This window comes from Rana temporaria, chromosome 3 (genome assembly GCF_905171775.1).
Source record: "Rana temporaria chromosome 3, aRanTem1.1, whole genome shotgun sequence".
Taxonomy (NCBI): domain Eukaryota; kingdom Metazoa; phylum Chordata; class Amphibia; order Anura; family Ranidae; genus Rana; species Rana temporaria.
The window spans coordinates 370237924-370253139 of NC_053491.1; the positions used below are offsets into that span (position 1 = coordinate 370237924).

At 42.8% G+C, this 15216-nt stretch overlaps 1 protein-coding gene across 4 annotated transcripts in view; it reads right to left on the reverse strand.

Moving 5' to 3' along the window:
• PDE3A (phosphodiesterase 3A) overlaps positions 1 to 15216 on the reverse strand; it is a 333685-nt gene that overhangs the window by 118369 nt on the left and 200100 nt on the right. For 3 of the 4 annotated variants that reach the window (XM_040345458.1, XM_040345457.1, XM_040345460.1), the window contains exon 2: positions 13139 to 13189. The exons of the other annotated variant lie outside the window; for it this stretch is intronic. In XM_040345458.1, coding sequence (XP_040201392.1) covers positions 13139 to 13189 — 51 coding nt within the window. The remainder of the gene's footprint in view (positions 1 to 13138; positions 13190 to 15216) is intronic. 4 annotated transcript variants of the gene reach the window in all.

The window sequence follows — 15216 nt, forward strand, 5'->3', positions numbered from 1 at the left end:
GCCGACCCTCAGCATCATCCAATACTCAGCATTACCAAGCCCTCAGCATCAACCGACTCTCAGCTTTATCAAAACCATAGCAGAATCCAAGCTCAACATCACTTAAACCCCACCATTTGCAACACACAGATCCAAAAAGCCTTTAAGGGAGAGAGCTCTTAACAAAGGATTAATCTCATGCCAAAAAGTCCTGGCATAAATGAGGCCAAAGCTGTGACAAGTAACAGAAAAGTTGATGGTGGCAATACATCTCCTCCTGCCCTGCCAGTGACCTCCAGCGCAGCACCAGCCCTGGGAATGGTGTTCAGCAGGATGATTATGACATAACCGGAGCAGCCAGACGTGAGGACAGCACGCAGGAATTTCTGAGCAGAGCCGACGTCACAGTCCAGGAATAACACAGCCAGGACAGTCCAATAATGCACATTAGTCTCTGGGGTTCCCAGAGGTCATAAGGCTCCTATGGGTCAGGAGGTCAGAAGACCCTGGAGGAGAAAGAGCCTAAGTAGTAAGAGGGCTTTGAAAGTCAGAGGGCCAAGTAGGTTGGCGGTCTCAATCATAATTGCTCCACCCAGGGCTCAAAATTTCAAGCCCTGAGCTACTAGCCAGGCCTCAAGAGTTACTCGCCACCAGTTGCCCCACCTAATTCATACACTGCTCCACGCCTAATTGCGCCCCTAAACACGCCCTCGTAGATTATCTCATGGAATGACACTGTTAAATGTTTTATGCAGAATCAAGTTACACAATTAAATATTACCAAAAACAACTTTAACAAAATGGGACAGGGCACTGGGGACAGACCAGAGGGACAGGGCACTGGGGGCAGACCAGAGGCACAGGGCACTAGAACTGGATCTCTTCCCCATTCTCTTGCTGTCTCCTCTGCAACTCCATCCTATCTCTCCCTCTCCTATTCATCTCATCATCAGGAGCCTGTGTGTGCGGCTCCACGCTTGCATGTCCCCACTTCCCCCTTTTATTCAGGCTGGCAGTAAGGAGAGGAGCTGCAGCACAGCAGGAGGTAGTACAATTCAGCGCCGAGATCCACACAACTGCACAGCCGTTGTCACCATAGCACAGCGCACATTGACAGCTCGCAGCACACATTGAGACCAGTCTGCTCACAGTGCTCAGGCTGAACTGCTGGACACCTACATTGAGCACAAGGAGAAGAAAACTGCACAAACTGGAAGGCTGCCACTTTCATGTCAGGGCAACTTTCAGTGAGCGCTGCACTGCCTACCTGGGACACCCGGAGTGGTAATTTTCGCAAAAATACTCCACCTGACTCATTACTTCCTGCTCCCTGCTCTCCAGCTACATTGGTCGGGGGAGGGGGGCAGGCTCAGAGAGGTCATACTGTTAGGTCCCATGGCTTAATGAGAATTGTAAGGAGAGCACCTGTGTACTGCTCTGCCTGTGCGCGGCTCACCAGACTACTTTTCCCGAGCATGCACCTTTCTTCTTCGGCCGCCAATCGCATCGGGGCTCTAAGTGTAGGCACAGATTGAAGGGACATTGGTCATGCAGCCCTGTCATCACTCGCCCCCAGCTTAAATCCACTCGCCAAATGCTAGCAGGCGTGTTGAAATTTTGAGGGCTGGCTCCAGCCCTTATTTTTCTGCGGTGTACAGAATGAAAATGTCTTCCTTTTACTAATTTTTCTGTCTCTGTTGCTGGAACTTTGACTGATTGAGAACCAGGGGTAATTTAAATAAAAGCAGCTTAGTAACTGAATGAAACCCTTCAAAATTTGAATATAAGATACTAGGAATATATATAGAAACGAACAAGGATGACCCAACAGTATTATACTAAAGACCATAATGAGTACTTTAAATATAAAAAAATAAAATTTTTATTAACAAAGACATCAATTAAAAGCATTACATATCAATATAAAAATTAGAAGGTACAATGACAAGAATCGACTAGAAAATGTAAATGTGTTTTGCAATCTTATGCCGCTTCTTCAGGACTCGGCTTTCTTCATAGAATACAATGCCATATGCTGGTGAGTCTCATCTCTGTTCTATATTATATGTGTAATAGATGAAACTCACCAGTATATGGCATTTTATTCTATGAAGAAATCTGATGTCCTGAAGAAGTGGCATAAGACCGCAAAACATGTTGACATTTTCTAGTGTATTCTTGCCATTATACCTTCTGATTTTTATATTGATATGTAATGTTTTTCATAATTGTCTTTGTTAATAATTTTTTTTTTTTTTTTTATATATGTCTCTCTTATGCAATTACTAGTTGCTACAGTATGCCTATTTACTACGTGCTTGACATAAGTTCTTACTTGTTAAAGGGCCAATGCCCTAAGTTACTGAACATGTTCACTCTAAACTTTTCTATGCTAAGGGTTGAACGTATTCCATACCTATTCCCTTAGTGGCCTAATGTACTTCTTTATGTTGAAGTGATATAATGTAGGGAACCCCCAAAACTTCTGTTTCCTGACTGGAGTGACGCCTGCGGTCCCATACTCATAATCACTTACATACAGAAGTGCATTGGAATCTCCATGTGTATGCTATAATTTTAAACGCTAAGCTCTGGTCCCATGTTGTAATACGTCCAAGCAGCAGAGGCAGGAAACAACATGCAAAAACGAAACTAGAAACTGCAGGTAGATTATATGATTGATTTTTATCTATTTTTAATCGTTTTTAAAAGGAATCAGTTAACTATTATATCTCTATACCCTGTAACCAGTCATTTCAGCAAACAATTTTTTTTTATTTACAACTCCTTTAACTTTTACTTCTTCATTCTTTTATGAATACTTGCTCCCATTATGTCTCCATAATGTACAATTCTGTGCACAACCAAATATTCATCCTTTCACAGCCAACAATAACCATTTACACTTCCAGCAAAGTACAGCACCCAAAACTGATCAGCAAAGTATGGATGACCCTTAAAGGAGAACTAAATCCTCCCATCATTTTCAGCCAAGGAAGCTTCCATCTTGACCTTTGTTTGATCTGCAGTTGCCAAAATGTAGCACATGTGATCAGTTATGACACCAGCCATTGGATGGTTTGACTGTTTGGTTGAGAGCAAAAGTAATGTTACAGTTACATTCCCAACATATGCCGGAAATGTAACTGTTTACTGAAACTGTTAAATTGATAGGATCCATGTAAGATGACCTTACATGGATCGAATTTCGGCCAGTGCAGCATGGACCAGCCAAATTTTAATCCATGTATGGGCAGGCTGGTTGTACACCAGTCGATCTATCAATCGACTGGTGTACAACCAGCCTGTCAGGTTTTTCCCAATTAATCAATACCACCGGCTATAGCTAGCAACACAGCACGGAATTCTGACAGCAGGGAAGGTTCTCTGCTGTCAAAACAAAGGTTCAGCAGGATGGAATCCCCCATCCGCATCGAGTGTGTGGATGGGAGAACTGGCTCAATCAGCGGGTTGAACGAAAAAATGAATAACGTGTGGCCAGCCTTAGTGACAACAAACACTTGCATCTCTCCAGCAATCTCCTTCCATAATCTCAAATACAGACAACAGAATCAATACTTCATATAACAAGTACAAGGAAGGAGAATCAATTACCAGCCAATATTTTGTGTACAACTTCCATAAATACATTAGTGAGAATCCGGTCAGGAAACTGTCAATTCATACGTTTGCTTGCATATGCCCAGGTGGATATAATAGATCTGCAGAGAATCACCTGATTCCCAGAACTGGATCCTCCTCTGTACATGGATAAAACCTTTGCTGAATTTTTTTAACCACCCTGGCAGTATGATTATGTCAGATTTTTGGGTCTCAAAGCGGTACAATTGTTTTGCATAGAAATTTGGCGTTTTATATTTTAGGCCTTATGCCCCCCGTACACACGATCACTTTTTGTCATGAAAGAAAATGACATTTTTTATCATAAAAAAATGAAGTTTTTCCAACTTCATCATATAAAACGATGTTGCCCACACACCATCAAAAATGATAAACAAAGCGCGGTGACGTACAACACGTACGACGGCACTCTAAAGGGGAAGTTCTATTCGCCGTTGGGCTGCTTTTAGCTGATTCCTTGTTAGTAAAAGACGATTCGCGCTTTTTTGTCTGTTACAGCGTGATGAATGTGCTTACTCCATTATGAATGGTAGTTTTACCATTAAGAGCGCTCCCGTCTCATAACTTTCGTGTGTGGGCTAAAACGTAGTTTTAGCCCACACACGATCATTTTTTACAACACAAAAAACATTTTCAAAAATGACATAAAATATTGAAGCATGTTCGAATTTTTTTTGGTCGTTTTTCAGAAGACGGAAAACGATGTGAAGCCCACACACCATCATTTTAAATGACGTTTTTAAAAATGTAATTTTATTTCATGCCGAAAAATGACCGTGTGTACGCGGCATAAGTCTTAGTAATAACACACTTAAATCTGTCCAAACAAGAGTCTAGTAGACATCCCGGGTATGATAAAGTTTGAAACACAAAATCATAAATTATAATATAATAACTATAAATAATTATAAAAAAATAATAATATAATGATTATAATAAAATGAATTGCCCCATTATTCACTATCGGACCACTTGGCCCTCAGGAGAAAGATTAAAACCCATCTCTTCTGAGGTCAAGGGGTTCCTTACCTATGAAATGGATACAGCGCCCAGAGGCGATTCAGTTCGCATGTGTTGCGCTTTACAAGTCTCTCTCTCAATTCTGCAAGTGTTCTTATTTACTATCGCTGTTTTCTAGCTGGTCTCAAACCACTTTTGACATAAAGGGACACTTTTTGGTTGCTATGGACAATCTCAAGTTTCCAGGCAGAAAGAACAGTATATATAAAATAAAACTGCCTGCAGGTCACTGGAGAAAACACTAGGGACAAATGGCATATGAAATAATTTCATACAGTAATGTAATGTGTAAGATTACAGTGTACTGTATGTATTGTGAATTTTGACATTTTTGAATTTGCCGCCAGGCTCCTCCCCCGTGCGTCGTGACAATTGCAGAGAACGGAGCCTGGCACACAGGCATCGGGCGGAGGACACAGCCCGCGGACATAGCGAGGTGACATCGCAGGATCCTGGGGACAAGGTGAGTATACTGCACCAGGATCCTGCAATTCAATCCCGAGTGTGGCTCGGGGTTACCGCTAATGGTACTGAAATTTAACCCCCGAGCTCGGGAATACCGCCAGGGAGGCTACGGAAAATCAGACAATCTGTATCACTAAAACACAATTATCAGTGACAACACACACTCCACCTGCCCATGCTCAGCAGTGGGACAGAGGGTGACAGAGGAAGGCGGGTGAATGCAGATCTGGGAGAATGAACGATCCTGCAGAGCATTTAATGGGTCCCGCCACTGCTACAATGACAAGGAGCCATCCCTGAAACATTGTGATATGTGCAGTGTGATGTCACAGAGGCTGCTGATTAATGATATTTTATATGTAGGGTCAGAATTAAACTCCTCTTCCCAAAATCCCGTCTCATGCTCAGAAAACAACCAATAAAGGAACGCTCCCAGCCCTGTCAATGTCAAGGGAGCCACAATCCCAGAAATACAGTGGATAAAATCAAAATTCACTTTAATGCAAAGATAAAAAGCATGACATGCTGGAGCGCCCAGACTGATACATCACCAAGCCAGTGATGAGGAGAAACACATCCCAAAAGCTGAAGGATGACACATGATCAGACCCAACAGTAGGTTACACCGCCTAGGAGCCTCAGGACAGTGAGAAAAGTGTGTGGATTACAGCCACTGGGGTTATTGAGATGGCACGTCTGCTGGAAGTCACGTGTCTCGGCAGTACCAAGACAGATTCGTCTAGCGCCCAGGGCTGCTTCCCCTCCTCCACTGTTCATGCATGCTGTAGAATGGATTTACTGCTCTGTGTCTATTCTTTGTTCCTTTGCTCCAATGTGCCCAAGGCAGCTGTCCTTCCTGCCCTCCCCTTGTCCCGGCCAAGTGTCCTGGCACCAGATGTGATGTCATTCACCTGGGATAAGAGCGTCTGATTGTCCGCCGGTAAACTGGAAGTCTTAGGCCCCTTTCACACTGGGGCGGTTTGCAGGCACTATTGCGGCTTCTGTTTCTCCAGTGTGACAGCCCGAAAAGTCCTGCTAGCAGCATCTTTGGAGCGGTGAGAGGAGCGGTGTGTTTACCGCTCCTTCACTGCTCCTTCCCATTGAAAGCAATGGAAAACCGCGGCTATACCGCCGACGATGCGCCTTGGAAGAGGCACATTGTGGGAGGTATTAACCCTTTTTCGGCCACTGGCGGGGGTTAAAACGGCACCGCTAGCAGTCGAATAACGCCGCAATTCCGACGGTATATCGGCGCTATACCGCCACCGCACCTCCCTAGGCTTGCCCCTTCCTCAGATAATTCTTGACATGTTGTTTGGTACTGGTGTCTCATTGCCGGTTGGCTGAGTAGTTGGAGCTGCCCTTACTGTGGTTACACTTGGTACTTGCCTTTTTCTTTTTTGTCTCCTGGTCAAGCTAATCGTGCCACTAACAAATCAGACTAGACTGTGAGACCAGAACTAGGGACAGAGAGTCTGATAGAGGCAGTTTGTTCACTCAGCACATCTGAATCCAATGACTGAAAAAAGAAGTTGCACTATCATCCTATTTTTCTAGTGGATGGAGTCAGCCAAAGCAAAATTGGATGGCTCCATTGCCCAAGCAAACTGGGCTGGGTTTACCAAGTAAAATACACAAATTGTACAGAAGCAACAATGAGAATTGGGCAAACCAGCAATGGCAGGTGGTTGTTTAGAGACTCCCATGTTTTTTTGCCTGTTGATTCTACTCATAGAATTGTAGCTTTCTGTAACAGTCTAAGGGAGTGGGGTAAACCATTCAACACTGCTGGGGGTGCTTACAACAGTCAGCTTTTATTAATTTAGTTTAACCACTTGCCGACCGCTGCACGACTATTTACGTCGACAGAATGACACTGGCAGGCAGATTGGCGTACAGACATGTCCCTTTAAATCTGCAGCCAAGCGGGCGTGGGCACGCGCCCACCACGTGCCTTGCAAGTGCGGCCGCGAGTCCCGGGAACTCAATGTTTCCGGGAGTCCCGCGATTGTGGTCGGCAAGGGCAGAACGGGGGAATACCTTTGTAAACAAGGCATTCCCCTATTCTGCCTAGTGACACTGTCACTGATGACTGTTCCCCGTGATCGGGAACGATCATCAGTGACATGTCACATGTAGCCACGCCCCCTAACAGTAAGAATCACCTCCTAGGGAACACAACCCCTGCAGCTCCACCTAGCACTGATCGCTGTAAAAATGACAATGGTCCCAAAATGGTGTCAAAAGTGTCAGATGTGTCCGCCATAATGATAAAAAAACGCTGATCGCTGCCATAACTAGTAAAAAAAAAAAATATCAATAAAAATGCCATAAAACAGTCCCCTGTTGTGTAGACGCTATAACTTTTGCGCAAACCAATCAATAAATGCTTATTGCGATTTTTTTTACCAAAAATATGTAGAAGAATACGTATTGGCCTAAACTGTGGGTATTTATTATACCAAAAAGTAAAAAATATTGATTTTTTTTTTTAATTGTCGCTCTTTTTTTGTTTATTGCGCAAAAATTTAAAATCGCAAAAGGATGTAAATTTTGTTTGGGAGCCACGTGGCACGACCGCGCAATTGTCAGTTAAAGCGACGCAGTGTCGAATCGCAAAAAGTGGCCTGGTCATTGACCACCAAAATGGTCCGGGGTTGAAGCGGTTAAACCTTAAATGTAACGCTCTATTCTCATCCAATTACAGAATGTTTTGCATTCCCTTAAAAGAGGTTCTCAGCAAGATGGGAAGTCGCTGCAACACTGTCTGGAAGATCACCCTGTTACAATAAGTGGAACAAATTTGGATCTACCAGCAGGACCAATAGGAAATAAAACTATGTTACAAATGGGGGTCACAAATAAACAGAAACTGCTGTGTTTGTAGGCAGGTGCAGTCTACTTTCTTCACTGCAGGTGCCGCTATTCTGCAGCATTGCTGCAGTTGGAGAAGAAGTCATGAAGTTCATGGTTCCTCTATGGTTTCCTAGGTCACTGGGGAAGCGACCTTGTTGGATGCTGCCGCACCATGTGATTCTGGTGGCTATCTTGTGTCAGACAGAGCCTTTTTAAAGCGGAGGTTTAAAAAATAAATATTAAAAGCCAGCAGCTACAAATACTGCAGCTGCTGACTTTTAATATATGGACACTTACCTGTCCAAGGCACCCGCGATGTAGGCAGCCGAAGCCGATCTGTCAGTCGGCTCTCGGTTGCTGCATGTGCGAGTCACGCTGCACGTCCTCACTGGTCCTTGCTGTCTTCTGGGACATGTGTGTCTCCCAGAAGACAGCGGGGTAGGACAGAGTAGGTGCCGGAAGTGGCGTAGGTCACCATGATCACCAAGGTTATCTATGCCCGAAAGTGGGAGCAAATACCTGTATTATACAGCTATCTGCTCCCTCCTCCCCCTGAAAGGTGCCAAATGTGACACCGGAGGGGGGAAGGATTCCAAAAAGTGGAAGTTTTATTTTTGGGTGGAACTCCACTTTAAGGCCCTGTATTCCAGGGACAGGTATCCAGCCTGTGAGGGGCAGTACTAGTGGTAGGGAAAGGATCCCGATGAGAAGGGAAAGTGTAGGGTCGCATCTATTCTGGACACCTTCCCAATTGGGCATGAAACGGCCAGGTTGCATTCTGTTGCCTCTCAACAGATGCTGTCAGTCCAGCTGGAATCTGCTCTGCACGTTGTTGTAAACTGTGAGTGTTCACGGCTGGGTAGCCTTCCCACCGGCTTTGCTGTGAACTGTTGCAACCTTACTTCGGTGCAAGTTTTATGATGCACCAGACTGTGTGAATTATTGCTGCTGCACACACTACACACCACCTACATGTGAACCTTACAGACAGACTGCATCATATGTCAGTTTTTATTTTGCCCAAAGTTTTATTTGAAGCCCCATTATTGTTCTTTCTTTCTTCAATAGTTCACGTACAAAATTCAAATCCCTTCCTGACTGTTCAGTAGTGTTGAGCGGAATACGCCATATTCGATTTTGCGATATATCACGAATATATAGCCGAATATTCGTGAAATATTCGCTAAAATCGAATATTTGTGATATTTTATCAAAAAATGTTTTTTGAGAAATTTCGCTAATACGAATGCGAAACTGATTGCGAAATTTCGCTAATGCGAATGCGAAATTGATTGCGAAATTTTGAAACATTCAATTTCACCTGCCCTTTGGAAAAAGTGTGGTTTTACATAATGGACCCTGCAACTAACAAGGTATTAATAAAATAAATACATTATTATATAGATTTGAGGGTTTACTTTGACCAATTTGTATATTGATTAGTTTAATTAATATTGAATAACCATAGATTTGGAAAATACAAGTAAACCGTTTACGTTGACATCTCTTAAATGTCTTTATGTTAAACAGTTATTATTCTCATTAAAGAGGTGAAATGCAAATGATGATGACACGGGACAAAAGATGGAAAATTCTTTGAACATGTGATACACTGGAAAACGCACAGAAACACTCCACTCTCTCCTATGACAACTGTGGTAGGAGAACTCTGATTGGCTCTGATGCAAAAGAAGGGCGGAGAAAGTAATCGCGAATATTCGGAAATCGAATATTCGCGATTGCGAATATTCGGCAACATAAAAGGATCGCCTCAGCTTAGCTACTCGGCCCAGGGTCTCTAATCATACCAGCAATGCTTTTAGACGTCGATGGAGATCACTAGGATGTGATCTGTTTTAAAAATAAAATTGAAAAAATACGAATATTCGGAATAGCGAATATTGGCCGCGAAATTCTAGTTATTCGCGAATATTCGAATATGCCATATTCGTAACGAATATTCGCAATGCGAATATTCGTGAGCAACACTACTGTTCAGTAATATGTACCAGACAGAAGCTGTCCATGTTTCTGCCATCAGAAGGTGGCTTTGGTCAATTATGGTTCAGGTGGTTCAGTACACGCCCCACACTATAAAAGGCCGCCTGCAGGTCGGCCTTGTGTAGTGTGTTGCGGTGGTTAAGAGAGAACAGAGAGAGACAGAGAGAGTGTCATTTTTTGCAGGTAGATAGAGCAGGCAGGCTATTCAGTTAATGTTACAGTGTGTAGAGGATATATATACATCCCAGGTGTTGTACATATATTTATACACTGTATAGTTTAGCTAGATCAGTTCTTCCTAATTTACTGGCAGGCAGGTGATTGTGCTAGCTGCAGTATTCTTACGTGGTTTATTGCCTGTGTCCTCTGTAGTTTGCACCTAAAGCTACTTGGTGTGTACTGGCTGTGTGCTCTGTAGTTTGCACCTAAAGCTACTTGGTGTGTACTGGCCGTGTGCTCTGTAGTTTGCACCTAAAGATTCCAGAGCAGTGATTTTAATGATGCTTAAATAAAAAAAAAAAAAATATGAAAAATTCCTTTAAATATTGTACCTGCTGGGTGTTTATAGTATGCCTGTGAAAATTTCTTTGACAACCCCTGGTCTTGCCCGCGGGAACATGTATCAATGGGAAAAAAGTTTTAAAAACGGTCGTTTTTTCAGGAGTCCTGAAAAAAACGACCGTTTTTAAAACTTTTTTTCCATTGATACATGTTCTCTGGGGCAAGACCCGGGTTCTCAAAGACGTTTTACAACAATAACTTGCATATTAGGCTTTAAAATGAGCACTTTTGAATTCGAACGTTCGAGTCCCATAGACGTCAATGGGGTTCTAAATGTTCGCGCGAACGTTCGGTCCGTTCGAAGGTTCTGGTGCGAACCGAAGGGGGGGGGGTTGTTTGGCTCATCCCTAATCAGAATATGAAAATAAACATTTGAGCAGTTTCCTCCTCTAAACTGCATGTGAGAATAAATCTAGCCGTACACTTGTAGAATTTCCGTTCAAAAATTCACATATGTTTGCTTTTCTAATGGTTAGTGTGGACACATTTTCTTATCTAATCGAATGAAATTCTATCCTCAATTCCCATTTGGAATCACATTCACTTTTGTCCGTCCCGAAATCAAATGTTAAAACTCACAACATTGTCATGTCACTTGAATTAAAAAATTTAGGACATTCATATGAAATTTGTTCAATCACTGATGGTATTATTGACTGTTCATGCAAAAATGGAACTGCGTATGGCTAGCACGGATGGGGGCACATGTATTCCTCACACTGGACTGAAATGGGCTAGATTCACATAGATCAGCGGATCTTTAGATCCGCGTGATCTATGTGATTTAAGATCCGCTGGCGCAAGTTTGAGAGGCAAGTGGCTAATTCACTAAACACTTACCTCCAAACTTGCGGCGGCGGATCGTAAATCCAATTCAAATTCCGCGGCTAGGGGGAGTGTACTATTTAAATCAGGCGCGTTCCCGCACCGATTTAAATGCGCATGCGCCGTCCGCGAATTTTCCCGGCGTGCATTGCTCCCAATGACGTCGCTAGGACATCAGTGGTTTCGACGCTTACGTAAATGACGTCCATCCGTATTCGAGAACGACTTACGCAAACAACATAAAAAAAAAAAAAATCGACGCAGGAACGACGGCTATACTTAACATTGGCTGCGCCTCATAGAAGCAGGGGTAAGTATACGCCGGGAAAACCGCTACGGAAACGTTGTAACAACACTGCGTCGGGTCCGCGTACGTTCGTGAATTGCCGTATCTCGCTGATTTACATATTTCTCAGTGTAAATCAGCGAGAACGCCCCCCCCCGCGGCCATTTTTAAATTGCAGTTAAGATCCGACGGTGTAACACAGTTACACCTGTCGGATCTTAGGCCCCATTCACACCTAGGCGTTTTTACGCCTGAAGCGCACTGCTCACAAACGCCAGAGGGGAGAATTAACATTATTCCCTATGGTGACTGTTCACACCTGAACGCCTGAACGCCCAAACGCCTGTCGCGCGAAGCTCAAACAAGTCCCGGACCTTTTTTTGTCGCGCGAATCGAGCGACAGAGGCGTTTGAGCGGTTTTTTTTCCCCATAGAAAGTAATGGGAAACGCGCGTATTGAGCGTATCGCGCGACAACAGGCGTTTGCTATGGGCGTTTCGTCGCTTTAATCAATAGAACTTGTCGCCCATGCAGAAGATTAAAAAAAATCTACCAACATAGCAACAAGTGATGAAAAGATGATAATTTTTCCTATTGGCTAAAATAAGAAACGCCGAAGTACAAAAACGTCGCACGACGCTGTATGCAAACGCGCAAATAAGCATGAATACGCGCGAAAAAAAACGCCCGAAAAAACGACCGAACGCCCTACGCTCAGGTGTGAATGCAGCCTTAGGCATATCTATGCGTAAATGAGTCTATGAATCAGGCACATAGATACAACCAGCCTAAGTCAGAGATACGACGGCGTATCAGGAGATACACCGTCGTATCTCTCTCTGAATCTGGCCCAAATGAGTGCAGCCGGTAGGGTGACTCAGGGCACTGCACCGGCTAGAGAGATGTGAAGTACAAAAGGACTCTTATGCCGCGTACACACCATCACTTTATGTGATGAAAAAAAACGACACTTTCTGTGAAGTAAAAAATGACGTTTTTGAAACTTCAATTTTCAAAGACGAAGTTGCCTACACACCATCGTTTTCTCACAATGATCTTGCAAAGTGAGGTTACGTTCCACCACGTTTTACCATTGAAGCTTGCTTCATAAGTAGCTTCTGGGCATGCGTGGATGAAAAAACGTCTTAGAAAACGAAGTTTTTTGCTACACACGGTCAATTTCTGTGAAGTAAAAAGTGCACTTTTGAAAAACGACACATAAAATTGAAGCATGCTTCAATTTTTTTTGGTCGTTTTTTACAAGACATAAAACGACGTTTTCCCCCACACACAGTCAATTAAAGTGACGTTTTTAAAAACGTCATTTTTTTTCATCACATAAAGTGATGGTGTGTACGCGGCATAAGATTCACCTTCCCAAAGACCAAGACAGGAGCGCCCCTCACTGTGGGTTGCACACTTCACCTACTCTGTACAATTCCCTCCAGCTGGTGCCATTTCTACATCCATCACATCTCACCCAAAAAAATGAAGAGCCACTCACCTGAGACCCCCTGGAGCCTCGCTTGTGTTCCCATTCGGGATGGCCCATTAACTGCAAGAGAATCAAAGACGCTAATTAGTTACAGTCCTCGCTCACTTAGACAGGTCCTAGCTCACTTAGACAGGTCCTCGCTCAGTATACACATTACAGGCTGATAATATATGCCTGAGAGATAAGAATATAACAAGTAGGAGAGGAACATACTCAGTATGACTGAAAAAGGCAGTGAAGCCACAGTTTTACCCCCCCCCCCCCAGTCACTGGAATTCTAACATTACAGCCAGACAGGGTTGTACACATGCTGAGGGCACGTCAATCTAATCTGCCCACTGAGATCAATGGGGCTGTTCTGAAACTGCAAGCCAAACGCATGGCTCACAGGTGTGTCTTGGTTCTGCAAAGTAAAACTGCCATTTTGCAATACAAAAACAAAGAAACAGGTATCAGGAGGCTGCAGTAGTGTCTCCAGAATGCTTGCCAGCTGCTGCTGCTATACCACCCTCTAAAAAGCTATATATATATTGTATTTATTTATATATATAAAAATAAACAAGGTGTAATTAAATAGGAAAAATTCATATGATCTGTACAGCAAAGCAAGATGCTATGTACTTATTACCATCTTCACTATATATTGGATGGATCTATCCTGCATATTAGTCTGAATATGCTTATTGGTACATCATAGCATCCAGAGGCTTCCTGTATATTATCTGTTCATACAGGCAGATATTACATATCACTATCTATGCCATAAATTGTACAGACATGTATTATTACAGAAAAAAGGGGGGAAGAAACTGCGCTAAGATAGCATTAACCAAAAAAGTGAAAAAAAGGAAAAGAAACCTCCGGCCCAATAATGGCCTATTCACTCTGAGAGCTGCGATAAACAATAAGTACAAGGAAAAAAATGTGAGAAAAATATAGCGCGATTTATATTTTTCTCACATATATTATTACAGACATATACTACTCTGCATATGTTTATTGGTACATTGAAGCATCTGGAGACTTCATGTATATTACTGTGTATATTCTCTACACTGCACAGGTAGATACTACATATCACTATGTACGCTATATATTACACATGCATCCTGCGAATAAATGTATTTGTACATTGTAGCATACAGAGACTTACTGTATATTTTCTCTAACGTAGAGGCAGATACATATTACAATCTGCACGATATACAGTATATCCTTTGAATTAGTCTGAATATGTTTATTGGTACACTGCAGTGTCCAATGATTTCTTGTATATCACTGTGCATCTTATCTGTAGAGGGAGATGATGTACGATCTATGAATGATCTATGTATGATCTATGAATGTGATATATGGGACAGATCCTGTATGTTATCTGTACAGTACAGGGGGATGCAAACACACAATGTTAACTATATATGAGACTCGTCCTGTATATTATCTGTAGAAATACAGGCAGCCCCTAATGCCGCGTACACACGATCATTTTTCGGCATGAAAAAAAACCCGACGTTTTTAAAAACGTCATTTAAAATGATCGTGTGTGGGCTACACATCATTTTTTGGCTTCTGAAAAACAACAAAAAAAAAAATCGAACATGCTGCATTTTTTAACGTCGTTTTAAAAAATTTCGTTTTTCGGGTTGTAAAAAATGATCGTGTGTGGGCTAAAACAACGTAAAAAACCCGCGCATGCCCAGAAGCAAGTTATGAGACGGGAGCGCTCGTTCTGGTAAAACTACCGTTCGTAATGGAGTAAGCACATTCATCACGCTGTAACAGACAGAAAAGCGCAAATCGGCTTTTACTAACACGGAATCAGCTAAAGCAGCCCAAAGGCGCATAGAACTTCCCCTTCAGAGTGCCGTTGTACGTGTTGTACGTCACCGCGCTTTGTTCATCATTTTTTTAAAACGATGGTGTGTGGGCAACGCCGTTTTTAATGATGAAGTTGGAAAAACTTCGTTTTTTGGACATGCTGAAAAACTACGTTTTTTTTCATGCCGAAAAATGATCGTGTGTACGTGGCATAAGATTCTCTGTAGCTCTGTAGCAACTGCACTTTGCAAAGTGCAGTCTATTTGCTT